Source organism: Pogona vitticeps, chromosome 2 (genome assembly GCF_051106095.1).
Source record: "Pogona vitticeps strain Pit_001003342236 chromosome 2, PviZW2.1, whole genome shotgun sequence".
NCBI classification, from domain to species: domain Eukaryota; kingdom Metazoa; phylum Chordata; class Lepidosauria; order Squamata; family Agamidae; genus Pogona; species Pogona vitticeps.
The window spans coordinates 205,029,245-205,043,380 of NC_135784.1; the positions used below are offsets into that span (position 1 = coordinate 205,029,245).

Sequence of the window (14,136 nt, forward strand, 5' to 3'; positions counted from 1 at the left end):
ATATTTGTTCCATAAGACGCACATACTTTCTCCCCCACTATTTGGGGGGGATGTGCGTCTTATGGAGCAAAAAAATACGGTACCTTTGTTGAATCCTTTTTGATCCGGACCTTCCTCGCCTGATCCTTCATGAATAAAAAGAAGAAGAAGGAAAGAAGAGTTAGAAAATAATAACATTTGTTCCCGCCCTTTTCTCCATTGGGCCTACTCCCTTTTTAATGGCCTCATCAGGCCCCTTTAAGCGATGTGAATCCTACCCAAATAAAATAACACTCTCGGACAGGCATTCAAAGTGTATTTTTTTGCTTGGGCGAGGCACACTAACCTTCCTTGTGCCAGGCCTGCAAAAACTTAATCAAACCAGCTCTCAAGCTTAGGCTCCAGCAGTTGCAGTCCTTCATTTCAGAGAAGTCCCTCCAACCATCTCAGGATGTCACCATGGAAGCCTTCCAAACCCACACTTCAGAACCCTCACCAAGCTCCCAGAGTTGTTCCCTGACTGCCAGGCCGCAACCTTCGAAGAGGCCTAAAACGGCCACTATGTCTCATCCCTCGATACCGAGACTCAAAACGGCCTCAACTCACATATTGGTATTGACACCAAAGTCCACCTCAATACTGACACCGAAAAAGAAGAAGAAATCTTCGACTACGCATAAGGCTAAGCAGCCTACGGATAAGTCTACACCATCTGCTCCAACTACAGATCAGCTTCAGGAGGTGGTACGCCTTGATCTATTATCTGGGGATGAGGATGTCTCTCTCCCTTTGCCTGACACTGTGCTCTCCCCACAGTTCAGTCACTCTCCTGACTGGGGGAATACCTTGACTGAGGTTACTGTACTGGCACAGGTGAGCCCATAGTCTCCACCTGGGTCCGTCCCAGGCCATACTTCAATGCTGGCACTGGAATCAGATCAAGAGGATCTTCTTAGGAAGAGAACACAAAAGATTCACCATATCGAGCCTTCAAGAGATACCGAAGGTTATTGATAAAGTGCCGCATATTTGCATGGAACCTGAGTTACAATATCAACATCACAGCTTTAAGAGGGTGTGTCTCAATGATCATCCTATGTACTACGAGCCTGAAATCTATGAGCCCGACTGCTATTACCACCCAAAGTCATACAGATTTAGACCCTCGGTACTGGCGATGCTGCTCATAAGTCTACCATCCTGATTTGCCTTCTCTTTCACCCTTACCCCCTCGATACCGGGCACAAGTTGACCGATACCTGTCTTCTGAGGATGACTTGCAGGCCATCCCACTGCCTCCATCTCAATACCACAAAAGACTCCCACCTGCTGATCAGGAAGTTGCCCATTCTCAGGTGAAATGTCCGCATCATGCAATGTTGGTACCGACCCGATCTCCCTGAGCCCGTACACTTCCACAGGTTTAATCTTCGGCTTTACAGATTACATACTGTGGACAGTGACCACCGGAACTGATTCTTCACCACAAATCTAAGAAAACAAAAGGTAAAGAACATTCACTGGCATATAAGGAACCATCCAACTGACTTTCGGTGTCAACTAGAAGGGAATTGTCTCATCACCAGATCAGATTCCCATCTCTTTTGATGCCAACACTGATTACTCTAATGCCAAAACAGTGAGAGACTCCCCAACGAACATTCCCACTCCAGACTGACATCATGGAGAACCATGCTCCATCACCCTTGGAGGACTTCACGTCCTATTCACAATTGAAAATTAATGGATCTGGCAGTCGACCAACTGGTGTCGGAGGAGGTGAGCAAGGTCTTCAAAGACATCACCCAAGACCGGAACCCACTGCTTCATTTGACCTTTATTTCATATCTCCTTAAACTTATTAAGGAATCTTCGAACAAGCCATCCTCAACCCCACAGATCCCCAGAAGAGTCAAAAATTCATACAAGACTCACTACGATAACACTAACTTCCTCTCTAAGCATCTACTTCCCAACTCATTCATAGTGGATGCGACCCAAAACAGAGCCAGAAATCACTCTGCATCTGCCCCCAACAACAAAAAAGGAAGGAAGTTGGATGTCATTGGCTACCGGGTCTACTCACTTGCTGCTTTTATCCTGAGGGTGGCTACTTAAACTGCTGCCATGGCTGTTATTTAAAATTTGATACAAGATTATTGAGAAATCCCAGTTTCTTTTCAAAGAGATTGCTTAAGAAGAAAACTCAAGGCAGAACTCTTCCCCTTGGAGAGAACAAGCAACTGTAAGATTCACATTCCTTACTGAGTAAAACATTTCATAAACTTTTAATTATTCTAGAAGGAAAACTAATAACCATTGTGTGTGTTAATTGAGTCTGATACAGGTGCTCAAATGAGTGAATTCTTCTTTTTAAAGGAGGTCTTTATTCATCAGAGCCCTTTTGTGAATGATGTCCTATTTGTCCCCATGTAAAATAGGAAACAACTACAGTGGTGCCCCGCACAGCGAGGTTAATCCGTTCCGGATTAACCTTCGCTGTGGGAAACATCGCACTACGGAACAGAAAAAGGCATTGGAACACATTAAACAGCGTTTAATGCGTTCCAATGCCATAAAATACTTACTGTTGTGCGATGTTTCCCAGGGGCCGGCAGCCATTTTCGCGTCCTCCCCTCGCACAACGAGGGTGCCAAAATGGCTGCCATCAGCTGTCCGGCGGGTCCAAAATGGCCGCCAGAACAGCCGAAAGGGGCCGGGGTGCAGCGTTTTCGCGCCATTGGTAAGCAAGGGGAGCACGCGAAAACGCTGCCGGAAGCCCCAAAATGGTTGCGCGCAGCCATTTCAGGGCTTCCGCAGCGTTTTCGCGCGCTCCCCTTGCTTACCAAGGACGCGAAAACGCTGCACCCCGGGCCCTTTCGGCTGTTCCGGCGGCCATTTTGAAGCCACGGAACAGCTGATCGGCGGGTCGCAAAGCGAAGGTCGATAAGCAAGCAGCTTACCGACCTTCGTTCTGCGATTTCCCGCCTATACGGGCACCGTTTTGCGATCGCATTTGCGATCGCTAAAACAGCCTCGTAGAGTGAATTCATCGCTCTACGAGGCGCCCGTTGTGCGAGGCACCACTGTAATTCGTAGCAATGTTTAAATGCACTTTTCCATTTTTGTAGTTCATGTGCTTTGGTGGAATGAGAACCCAGATAGTCGGGCATCTGGAAGACACTATGCACATGAGGATCCCAGGGTAGTGGCTGCAGGTAAGTAAATTTTTTTTATTCTCCCTTTCTTTAAAAAGCCCATAAATTTCAACATTGCTTAAGTCATAACTTTACTTCTATCTATCTTAATTCTTTTTCAGTTCGGGAAAGTGTTCAGTTCCTGGAAACACAGCAAAACTCTCTCCTGATTCCTACAGCTTTTTCACCATTGAAGTAGTTTTCTATGCTTTCTAATGGGAACTACCTTTCTATTGTACTGTTAAGTGAGTTTAAACGCCACCATAATCAAACCACATTCCTTCTTGTTCAGAGATCTTGTTGTCAGCCCTGTCTGTATCTCCCCCCCACACACACACGCCTTTTCTGGCTTGCAGCAATCCATGTCTCCCTCCCTTTCTGCATGTCACCTGGCAGTCGAGAACATGTCCTACCTAATAGGAATTACAAGTTTACTAAATTACATGTAAGCTGGTTTCTTCATGCCCAGCTGGCCCTCCTTTAGTAGTTAAGATCCGCAGAAAAAAGGGAATGCTATAAAGTGCTTGGAAGGCTGAAAATATGGTGCAGTGTATTTGAGAGAAAATGACACAGAGAGCCGCATGGTCCTTTACATCACTGGTTCTTAACCTTGGGTTACTCAGGAGTTTTGGACTGCAACTCCCAGAAGTCTTCACCACCAGCTGTCCTGACTGGGGTTTCTGGGAGTTGTAGTTCAAAAGCATCCAAGTAACAAAGGTTAAGAACCACTGCTTTACATAATGCAAATGTGGAGAGCAATACCTTTATTGAGACCACTAAAAATCAGATATTCAGTGCAAGCTTTCATGAATAAATTCACTTTCTCAGGCATGCACCAATATCTTGTGGAGAGTGCGGAAAAATTATGTCATGGGAGAATATATCTGTGAAGATTATCAGTCATCCGTGTGAGGTTATTCAGAAGTTGAGTCATGGCAACTGGGTTTCTTGTTAGTTTGATATATCAGGGATCTCCTACCAATTATCCTCAGACTGAAGAAACTACTTGGATGAGTAGCAAAATGTTTCAACCTAACAAGAAGTCCAGGTGCCGTGACTCAACTTCCAGATGTCATGGGAGAAGTTCCATGAATTTGTTCACGAAAGCTCACACTTGAATATTTGATTTTTAGTGGTTAAATAAAGATACCACTGCTCCTACATTTGTCTTTAAGAGAGGTATAATTTCTCATGGCATACTCACATTTATTTTGCACCACTGCCTTGCCAAATCATGTTTATGGGAAGTTGACCACAGGGAGAACAAATACATTTACATCATGGAAAGTCAGTCCTTTTTAGAGAGCCTTCACTGTTTCAAAAAGTCTTCACCTCTGTTGTTCCTCAAGCTCAAACATTACATCTCCCTAAGACGGATATGTACTTGTCTGCAGCTCAGATACATTGTTCTGTCATCAGTTTAAGCAAAGAGATGTTTTTAAATTGTATGGTCCAGCTTTTATTGGTCTAAATAGATTCCAGGAACCTTTTACAACACAATTTAGGGAGTCGTAGTGTGAACAGTGTCCAAGGAGTCATGAAAATGACACGTTTATCCTTTCCAAAAGTTGGTGGGAACCCACCTGTGAATATATTGTAGTTTCTGGGTAGCATATGCATCCCCTCTCCTTTTCGGTATGTAGGAAATTTCAGGTGACTCTTCCTAGGCTGAAAGGGCTGGTAATGGCTTGTTAAATGATAAAATGGTGAATGAATTGATTGTTTCTAAATGCTATTGGCAACTCACATTATTTATATATTATGAGGATATCATGGAACACATTTGGAATAACCAGGTGAAAAACAAGATATTCCTAAAACATAAATGTTCAAAGGTAAACATTAAACATGGATTTTTTTTAAAAAAAGTACAGTTTGTACTTACTTCTGTTTTAACTGCATGTAATGTTTCAGGTTCTTTCCAAAGCATCCTTACTGAGGCAGTTACAATTTAAAGTGGAGCAATCAACCTTGGGGGCAGAGGGAATAATATGTTTATACAGATGGTGAAGAGTTTATTCGTGCACCCCACGAGGAAGGTTTTAGCTGTCAGCCTCACTGGCTGAAATCATTCTGTTAAATATTGCCTTTTAAATGATGGAAGCCATCTTGGTTCCTTTTGAGGAGAAAGGGGAGGTAAAAATAGTTTAAATAAACAAATAGTAAATATTATGCATGAATGCATTATTGGACTCTGCTTCTTCAAATGCCAGTGAATGGACAGAGTCTTGAATGCTCTCACAGCTAAAAACACAATACTATAATTTTCCAGTTTCTTAGAGAAACACTTTTTGCCATAAGCTATTTATTTAGTAGCCCACCTCACCATGTGCTTGTAGTGTTACATTAAGTAAACGCAGACTATGATACCTTATGTCAAATAAAACTCAGAGGTGCCCTTTATAATTTTTTCTGTAATGACCTAATGCAGCTGCCCCCATGGAAATTTTTGCAACTTGAACAAGACCCTTCACTACAATAAGGTAGCATATGGGGGGGAAGGGTTAAGGCTGTTTCCTCTCTAGTGCCCAGGAGCACTACATGCTGGTATTATGCTCACCTGCTGGAATACTATAATAAATTACCAACATTCGGCTCAAAACCTGCAGAGTTAGCATACAGAATTCTCTTACCCTGTTTCATAGATATTTCTTTTCACATGCATTATGCAAAGCCCAGGAGCCAGAGGTAAACAGCAACATGTTTCTATGCCTTGAGACACCTGAAGGTAACATGTGCTTGGAAAGGTAACAGGGGAGGGAGGCTAAAGAGATCTGCATGGAGGGGGTTAGGCACCTTTCATTTGGAGGCTTGTGGTTTGAGAGGGTGGAATGCCCAATTCCTCCATTTTGACATAAGCTCCACCCATTAAACAGGCTGTCTCTGCCACTTGCTGCTATGGGAGGATGAAATAGCATTGCCAGAATGAAGTTAGATAGTATCTTGGGTTGGGGAAAGCTCACATGTAGAGATGATGAAGAATCCAGTAAAACCAGCAAGGACAGTTATGATTCGAACATCATCTGGCCTTTGGAAAACCTTACCAAGGATGGTTCCCCACCTCTGCATAAATGAGTAACAAATCAAAATAGTAAGCCAGGTTTGTGGGAGAATCACTGATCATCACTGCATGTTGACTGAAATAAACCTTATGGAATTCAATTAGATTGATTCTCAGGCAAGTGAGATTTTTGGGGAGGGGTGGTAAAAGAGAGCAATAAAATAATTTCAGTTTGCCAGCCATAACCTAGGATTCTCTTTTTTTTTTTCATTAACAATAACACAAATATATACAGATGTAAAGTTAGGATCTTAAAATGTAGTAGCAGAAACACTGTTACATGTTTATGCTGTTGTAAGTCCAGTACTGTAAATTTCAGCAGTGAATGGTTATCAGTTGAGCAATCAACTTTTGTTTTGTTGTATAAAAGTGACATGACTGCTATGTGACAATTAAAACAAGTGTTGACTTCTTAACTGGCAGCAGTTCACTGTTGGAAGCTTAGCATTGGACTTATCCTGGTGGGAGTAGCAACAGGATTTTGGCCAGCAGTTATGAGTATATACGTTACGAGATAATTTAGTAAGTTAAGCTATCTTTTCTTTCAGGTTCCCTATTTAAGGTTGCAGGTCTTACACATAGTCAATGGCACATTCTCATTGAGTTCAGGAGGTCTTCTGAGTAGGTCTACAGGATTGCACTATTAAGCTTCAATTCTAAATAGATTTATTTGTAAGTACTTCTCATTAAACAGAGTGACTTGTAAGTAAAAATTAAATGCACCCTTATGTTTTCATCCTGTAAGATCAAATGTGGGAGCAAAGGACAGAATACAAGAAGTAGTAACAGGATTCCAAAGTTGAGATGCTCAGTATTGTATAGATGTACCAGTAAACAAAAATGTCTTCTAACTTGGAAACAGCTTTATGCCACAATTGTACAGTACATGCACAACCATTTGTAGACAACCAACACTTTATTGTTTATTTTCTTTACTGGATACAAGGCAATTAACAAATGCCTATCAATATTTCACAAATAGTTATTAGAAATACAAATATATATTTTTTTGTTTTTTTCATAAAAATGACCATTGAAAGGTTTTAACTTAAATTGTGTGAGAGATAAATGGTTCTAGGTTTTTGCAAAGTTAACGGCATTCCAGTGCAAAAATAGATCCCATTACAGCTAGTGTAAAGTGCTTGGAATGAAGGACCAACCATATTAAATGGAGGGGAGATTGAAACCATAGAAGGAAAAAGCACAATAATACATGTTAATCTTCAGTATTTTTGTTTTTCAAAAAGGAACAGGGGCTCTCTAACAGTACAAATACTGCAATGGGTAGGTGGAAATTTCACCCCATACATATTAAAGTGGTATATGTTCTCAACACGTGATCAGTGGTTTGTTTAACACATTAAGCACCAAGGATAATTTTGGCTAACAACCAACAGACAGGAAATGTTGTACAAAGAGGCATTATAGATGTTGAGGCAACTGTACCACATACAGAGTGGTAGTGTTCGGTGTAGGGTCAAAACTGATTAGCATGGATCCCCACTCCTACGATGAAGCACTTTTAAGCACCACTGCTTCTAGAGAAAGAGTCAAACGTGTTTCAATTTCTCCTACTAAAATCAATGGGGCTTGCAATCCAATCCTTTATATGTCTGTTCAGAAATAAGCCCCTTTGTATTCTGTAAGGCTAACTGTTGAGTAAATGCTAACAGGATTGCCACCTGTGCTGTAATCCTGTACTGCTTACATAGGAATAAGCATCCCAAATACAGAAGAGCCTTCTCATGAGTGGACATCTCTTGAGTAGACAAAGTTTAACACAACCTTTGTCAGATTATGTTTTTTCTTGCACAGAATTGCAGGTATATCTTAATACAGTATAGCAAAAAGCACTCCTGATGGTGTGATGAAGGACTGGGTCTCCTGCCTTATCTTAAAATAAGCCATGGTGACCATTGTGTAAAAGCAGTAAAGTTCTCTGTGCATCAAAATTGTCAGATAATGCTAATTAGAAGGGGAAACACCTACTGAGCTGTTGAGGTACAACAGCTGCAACAGTTTTGCAGTTGGGGTGGGGTGAGCTGTGGGGAACAGAAAGGGGAGTAAGAGGAGGTAGGATCCAAAATCAGGCCCCATGTACTTCAAAACAGTTGCAGTTAATCTCTTCAGGGTTGTGCGTAGCACAGGATTCAAAGATCGTCCCTGCTGAATCTGCAGATACAAAGCCTTTTTGTTGATCTTAAGGCTCTCCAGGCTGATGAAGAGGCACTTGTGGCCATGTCTGCTGCCAACAGTTTTTATAAATGCATCTGCTTACATTAATTTTTAAAAGCCTTGCTTCTTCCTAATGAGCAGTCATTTTGCGAGACATCTTTTAAGCATCAACTTATATCTCATCTTTTTGAATTGAACCTAAATGTTCATTTGCTCACTGGGACTGTTGCTCTCATCCCCAACTCTGGATTATTTTTCTGCAGTCTAGCCAGGAAGGGGTAGTGCAACAGTTGTGCCTTCTTGAGCAAGCGAAGGGCAGAAAATGACTGCTAAGATGGGTGGAGCTTTTCCTCCCAGTTCAATTTACAGCTTAAAAGGCATTTGGTTGGCTGTGCAGCGTAAGAGGTGGCCGTTGCATGATTTGGCAGTCTTTATGTGTAGGAAACCTTTATGTCGTGACATTTATGGTCGCTGAAAACGGGTAGGTGTGTTTCCTAGATTAGAAAAATCCTTTTCACGTCTGCACAAATGATGCTTTGGTGCATCAAGATTTTAGTGGCAATAGGGACATGACATGAACAATGATTGATATGAACAGTGATTGATAGGACAGCAGGCACAGAGCTCCACAAACATTGCTGAGTCACATCTATAAATAATACTGTAGCAAAGAAATAGATAAACATGAGTCTTCAATAGTAACAGTTGAAAACAGCGACAATTCCACAAAATCATTGTGGAAGAATAAGTAAATTGGTCACCATATAGTTGCAACAGAACTGCTCCCCCCTCCCCCTGAATGTTTGTATGGTTGATATTTGACTCTGGTACACCTTCATAAATATGTTGACTCAGGTGGATGCAAGTATTGAGGCAACATGCTTCCTGGCCCATGGTTAAGACCATTGATAGTTTTGTGCAAGTCCCCCTGATGTTGTGTAGGTTAACCAGGCCAGCAGCTAATACTTAAAAACAATGTTGCAGTTGTGTGATGGCGACACTATAGTGGTTACTGTGGTGTTCTCATTGCCAGCAATGAAGATGGCACCCAAGCAGCCCCAGTCACCCCACACAAAGGGCTGTGCACCCCTTGGCATGGCAAATAAATAATCACTGGCCAAGCATTGTCTGGATTGTTATGCAACTTCTGACAAAAAAACACTGAAATAGAAAGAAAGAGACGTATGGTAGAAGACCATATAGCAGCAGGTGCCACCATACGAGGATTTCACAGAGTTATAATGTAGGAACAACTAGATTCAAATCTTTCACTAATGAACTATACAACAAGGCAACATCTCCAAGAGGCACCGCCTCTGCAATGGAATATTGTTTTCTTTGCATTGAGTTGCATTGCATTGAATGGTTACCAGTAGAACATCCAGTTTATTGTCTTCCTCTCTGTATCCACCGACTCTTGGCTCTTGGGAAGATCCCCTCCACATGCTATGGAAAGGAGTACTATCTCCCCCTCTGCTCAGTACTAGAGTTGCTGCACCCTTCTCAAAAAGGGCTGCTCATACATAGCTTTCCTTCACCTTCTCATCTTGCAAGAAGGAATTCAGAACTGCAACGTCTACCACAGTCTGGTTTTTGTGTAATGACAAGTCCTTTGTGTGGTCATCATCACTTTGGTCCTTGGCAAAGTTTACAAATACCTAGAAGAGACACAGAAGATTAAAAGGCAACAAGTTTGTATGTTAACAACAAAAATAAATCTAACTGTTGCCCTCTTGTACTTTTACTGATTCCAAAAAAGCCTAGAACCAATACATTAAACAAAAACAGTACACAATTATGGCTAAAATCCTCTTCATGTTTTATAGATGTATAAAGGAATTTGTGCAGCATTTTTGTCTTCTGGTGCACTCTCCATTGCACAAATGACTTTGCTATCAGCTTGCCTGCTTGTACAGAAGAGAGCCTGCCAGAGGGAACCAACACTTATACAGTTGTCCTTAAGCAATTGTGGGTGCAAACCAGTGCTTAAATTCTGTTGGGTGAGATCTGCCTGCACAACAGGAAAAACAGCAGCAGTACATTGTGCCAATTAAAGGCTTTTTTTTGCACTTCTAAGGTGTTCTCAACTTTGTGTTGTGACTGAGCCACACACTGAAATTGGAAAAAGAATTCTATAAATCAGACACCTAAGGTGGAGCTGCACAACAGAATTTCAGCCCATTCTCCAAAGTACACTCAGAAAAAAAGGACAAAGGAAAACCAGACCCAGAATAGCAGCAACAGACAACATCAAATGCAGTTAACACTGAAAAAAGCAGCAGTTTTAAAAATTATGTTTTAAAAATTTGCCAACAAAAGAACATATTAGGGTTGTAGCAGAAGACATTCAAAAGGCTGTCATTTGAGGGTTGTGTTTCAGAGCAGCAACATAAGAGCAAACGAGGTCCTCCTTTTGAGTTGCCTTTTAGTTTCTCTTAAAATGGATCAAGACATGACCACATAATACAGCTGGCTCAGGCAACAATTGCTACTAACCAATACTGTAATGCAGTAAATAATTTGGTGGTAGTAATGGCAGTTGTGAAGCCAATGATGCCTGACTAAAGGTTCCTAAGAGAGCCTTCCTCAAGCTGTGTGACTTCAGATGTTTTGGGCCACAACACCCATCAGCCCTGACCATCATGAAGGCTGCAACTAGGCACACACTTCTCTTTGACAGAGTTCTGTTTTACAAATGCACCACATATTGGCTACCAGCTTTTATTTTCTCCTCCTCCACTACATCTAAATTAATTTGTACAACTTTCTCAGCCCTACTACCTTTCATGTCCGTACTCTCTCAAACCAAGTGACCAATTTTAAATACTCATGTACAACTCAATATCCTTCACCCCCAAAAGCCCACCTCTACAGTCTTCACTTACAAGGGCTGTATTTAGCTGGGCTAAAGAGCCAATGAGGTGGCAGACACTAAAGCTGGCCATCCCAGTTTCGTAAGCTACTTGGCAAGTCATGGCTGCAGTTGAAATTGTTTAGTGTATCTCCCGCACTAAGGAAAGTTGGTTTCAAACCAAAAGTTGGGCGTTAAATAGAGGAAGCTCTACTGCCAAATGAATCAAATGCTCATATGGAAAACTGAAATGCTCTGGAATTTCTAGTCCATCAAATATGAGGAATGTAAACCTAAACCATCATAAACTCACTTGGTCAAGTGTAGTCTGGGAAACGGAGTAGTCTTCTATATGGAGTCTCTTTTTGTTCTGGGAAAGGATGCTAAATATTCTAGCCAGAGAAGATGGAGAGGACGGGAGCTGATACTGCAGCATGTTGCGATGCTTCTCCTTCAGGACACTGCCCGGAAAGGCAAGCTCAAAAAAGTCTTGAACAGGTTTCAGATCAGGGTTTGCCCCTGCTATTCGCACTACTATTGTGTAGCCATCTCCAAACCTGAAAAACGGAGAGAAAATTCAGCATTGCACAATTGCCATTGCCAGGCAGGCTTTCAAGCCAGCACTCATCAGGTCTAGAACTTTTATCTGCCTCTGAAGTGGAACTTCACTAGCCACTTTTATCCAATTTCCCCTTAAAAAGTGGGTGTAAATGGTTCGACATGGGTCTAAGCCATCTCTCTTGAGACATCTTTAGAAAACCATTTAGAAGAAAGATTGTGTCAGGAAATGGAAATCCCTAGATTTGCCACATCACCCCAGGGAGTTCTCCAAGTAAATGCAAAAACCAGTTCTATATATCACCGCTAAAATTTAAACCTTACTGGGTGCCTTGGAATTTATTCCCATTTAAATACATTAAACAAAGGTGTGTTTATTTTACAGAGTGTTTTGGTTCTTTTATGTTACAATAAAATTGGCTTTTCTAATCTGCATTCCTCCAGAAATGCTGATCTGCAACACCCATCATCTGTAGTCAAGACTGCTAGCTATGCTGACTGGGCATGAAACATGCCCGGATTATGGGGAGAATTTGGTATAAGGGATGGAAAAGAATATATTAAAACTTGCATTTCCTTTATCTTTGTTAAATTGTAAGATAGTGTATTTTGGGTCTTGTGTTTTTATTATGCAAATTTATTTTTTTTAAGAAATATTTTGTTACGAGATTTATTAAATAACAGCCTTGAAAGTAAGTAAAATGGTGCCTGGCAAATGCAGTTTTATCTGAAGTGGTTCATAGAAATATTTCCATAAAGAACCTGGATGTTCATAAAGAGTCAGAAAATCATCTGTGTATGTGTGAGAGTGAGAGAGAAGAACAAGTGTAAAGCAGCCTTACCTGTTCTTCAGGTGCTGGACGCTGCCGAGGCACCTGAACCGCCCATTGACCATGATCGCCATTCGAGTGCACAGGGCTTCACATTCTTCCATGCTGTCAGCAAAACAGTGTGTGTGTTACATACCATCAAGCTGGAACTAACTTACAGCAACCTTAGCAGGGCTTTCAAGATATTTAAGGAGTGGTTTTACCAGTTCTCCCCCCCCCCCCCCCGCCAAAAGTGAATATCCATGGCTGAGCGGGGATTCTAATCCAGTTCTCCTGAGTCCTGGTCCATCACTGTATCCAGTAAACCACACTGGGTACACACAAATGAAGTATCGTTTGCCTAATTACATTGTAAACCACCACAAGAGTGCTTTAGCACTGTGGGCAGTATGCAAGTCAAAAGAACAACGTCAACAATTATTCCAAAGACAGGATCCAGAAATTTGCTACAATCATTTATGCTTTAATTCCATGAACGATAAGATGCCCAGGATATTTGGGCTCTTAAATCTTTAAGGTGGCAAACTGTCTTGTACCATATTGAAGGTACATTGGTTCCTCTTGCCCTCTACTGCCCACTCTGGCTGGTAGTCATTCTCTGATCTGATGACCTCCAGGTACAGATGTGAAATCATCCCACTGCTCCTGAGGTGGTTCTTGCATCAGCCCTCCCCAGCATGATAAGACTGCACTGTAAGTATTTATCAATCTCCCTCTTGGCTGAAGCGCAAGACCAAGACACCAAAGGATTCTTTCTTATCTTGTTATTTTGCAATTTGCATAAATTATCAAAGCAATTTGCACAATCCCATAGATCACTGAAAGTTTTTACAAAGGCTACCACTTTCCTGGAGATTAATGTTCTATTTTTCTATCAGGTGTTTCCAAGACCTAGTGTATACAAAATACATCCAATACCATCTAGTTTACACAACCCACCAGGCAACAGTTATTGTGTTTTCCAGCAACGGTTGAAGCTGAAATAAATCTATTGGATTCCAGTTGAATTTAAATACAACTCACTTAATGTTTTTACTGAAAGCTGCCTCACCATGAGATTGGACTCAAATGACTATCAGGATGTCTTCCAACTCTACAGTTCTACAATTCCATGTTTTCCCATCTGTTTCTCATTCCTATAAGCAACCCATGGAAGACTAAATGGCTTCTGTAGCTCGATCAAGGGGTGAGGAGGCAAACCCCCAAAATTACAGAGGGATTACCCAAAAAAAAAGCAATTTAAAGATCCCACAACACACACCTGTGAGATGTAAGGACCACAGATCTTCCCTCCTTGATGACACTCAAGGCACAGTTCCACAAGAAACGGCGGGCCTTAGGGTCCATCCCTGTTGTTGGCTCATCCTGCAAATTATAAAGAACACAGCGTGGATTCCATCACTAGCATCAGATAATTCTTCTGTGATTTCAGAAACCAGCTCTGGTATACTGGCCACAGGTGACAAGGATATTCATGGGATTAGA

General features: G+C 41.6%; 2 protein-coding genes across 10 annotated transcripts in view; one reads left to right on the top strand and one right to left on the bottom strand.

Annotated features, from left to right (window-relative positions):
- LOC110083189 (protein NipSnap homolog 3B) overlaps positions 1-14,136 on the top strand; it is a 33,071-nt gene that overhangs the window by 12,178 nt on the left and 6,757 nt on the right. For 2 of the 6 annotated variants that reach the window (XR_012084243.2, XM_020801444.3), the window contains exon 5: positions 3,111-3,197. Coding sequence is in view for 5 of the 6 variants with exons in the window: in XM_020801444.3 (XP_020657103.3) it covers positions 3,111-3,197 (87 nt within the window). In the remaining variant the exon portion in view is untranslated. Of the gene's footprint in view, positions 1-3,110; positions 3,198-3,298; positions 5,045-6,785; positions 7,571-12,265; positions 12,388-14,136 lie in introns of those variants that run through there. The other 4 variants (XM_072991982.2, XM_020801443.3, XM_072991981.2 and 1 more) reach the window with 4 other exon arrangements.
- The window catches only part of ABCA1 (ATP binding cassette subfamily A member 1), a 125,077-nt gene continuing 118,075 nt past the window's right edge, over positions 7,135-14,136 (bottom strand). For all 4 annotated transcript variants that reach the window (XM_020801436.3, XM_072991979.2, XM_020801440.3 and 1 more), the window contains 4 exons: positions 13,913-14,016; positions 12,664-12,756; positions 11,577-11,820; positions 7,135-10,070 (listed from right to left, as the gene is read on the bottom strand). In XM_020801436.3, coding sequence (XP_020657095.3) covers positions 9,930-10,070; positions 11,577-11,820; positions 12,664-12,756; positions 13,913-14,016 — 582 coding nt within the window. In that variant the 3' untranslated portion in view covers positions 7,135-9,929. The remainder of the gene's footprint in view (positions 10,071-11,576; positions 11,821-12,663; positions 12,757-13,912; positions 14,017-14,136) is intronic.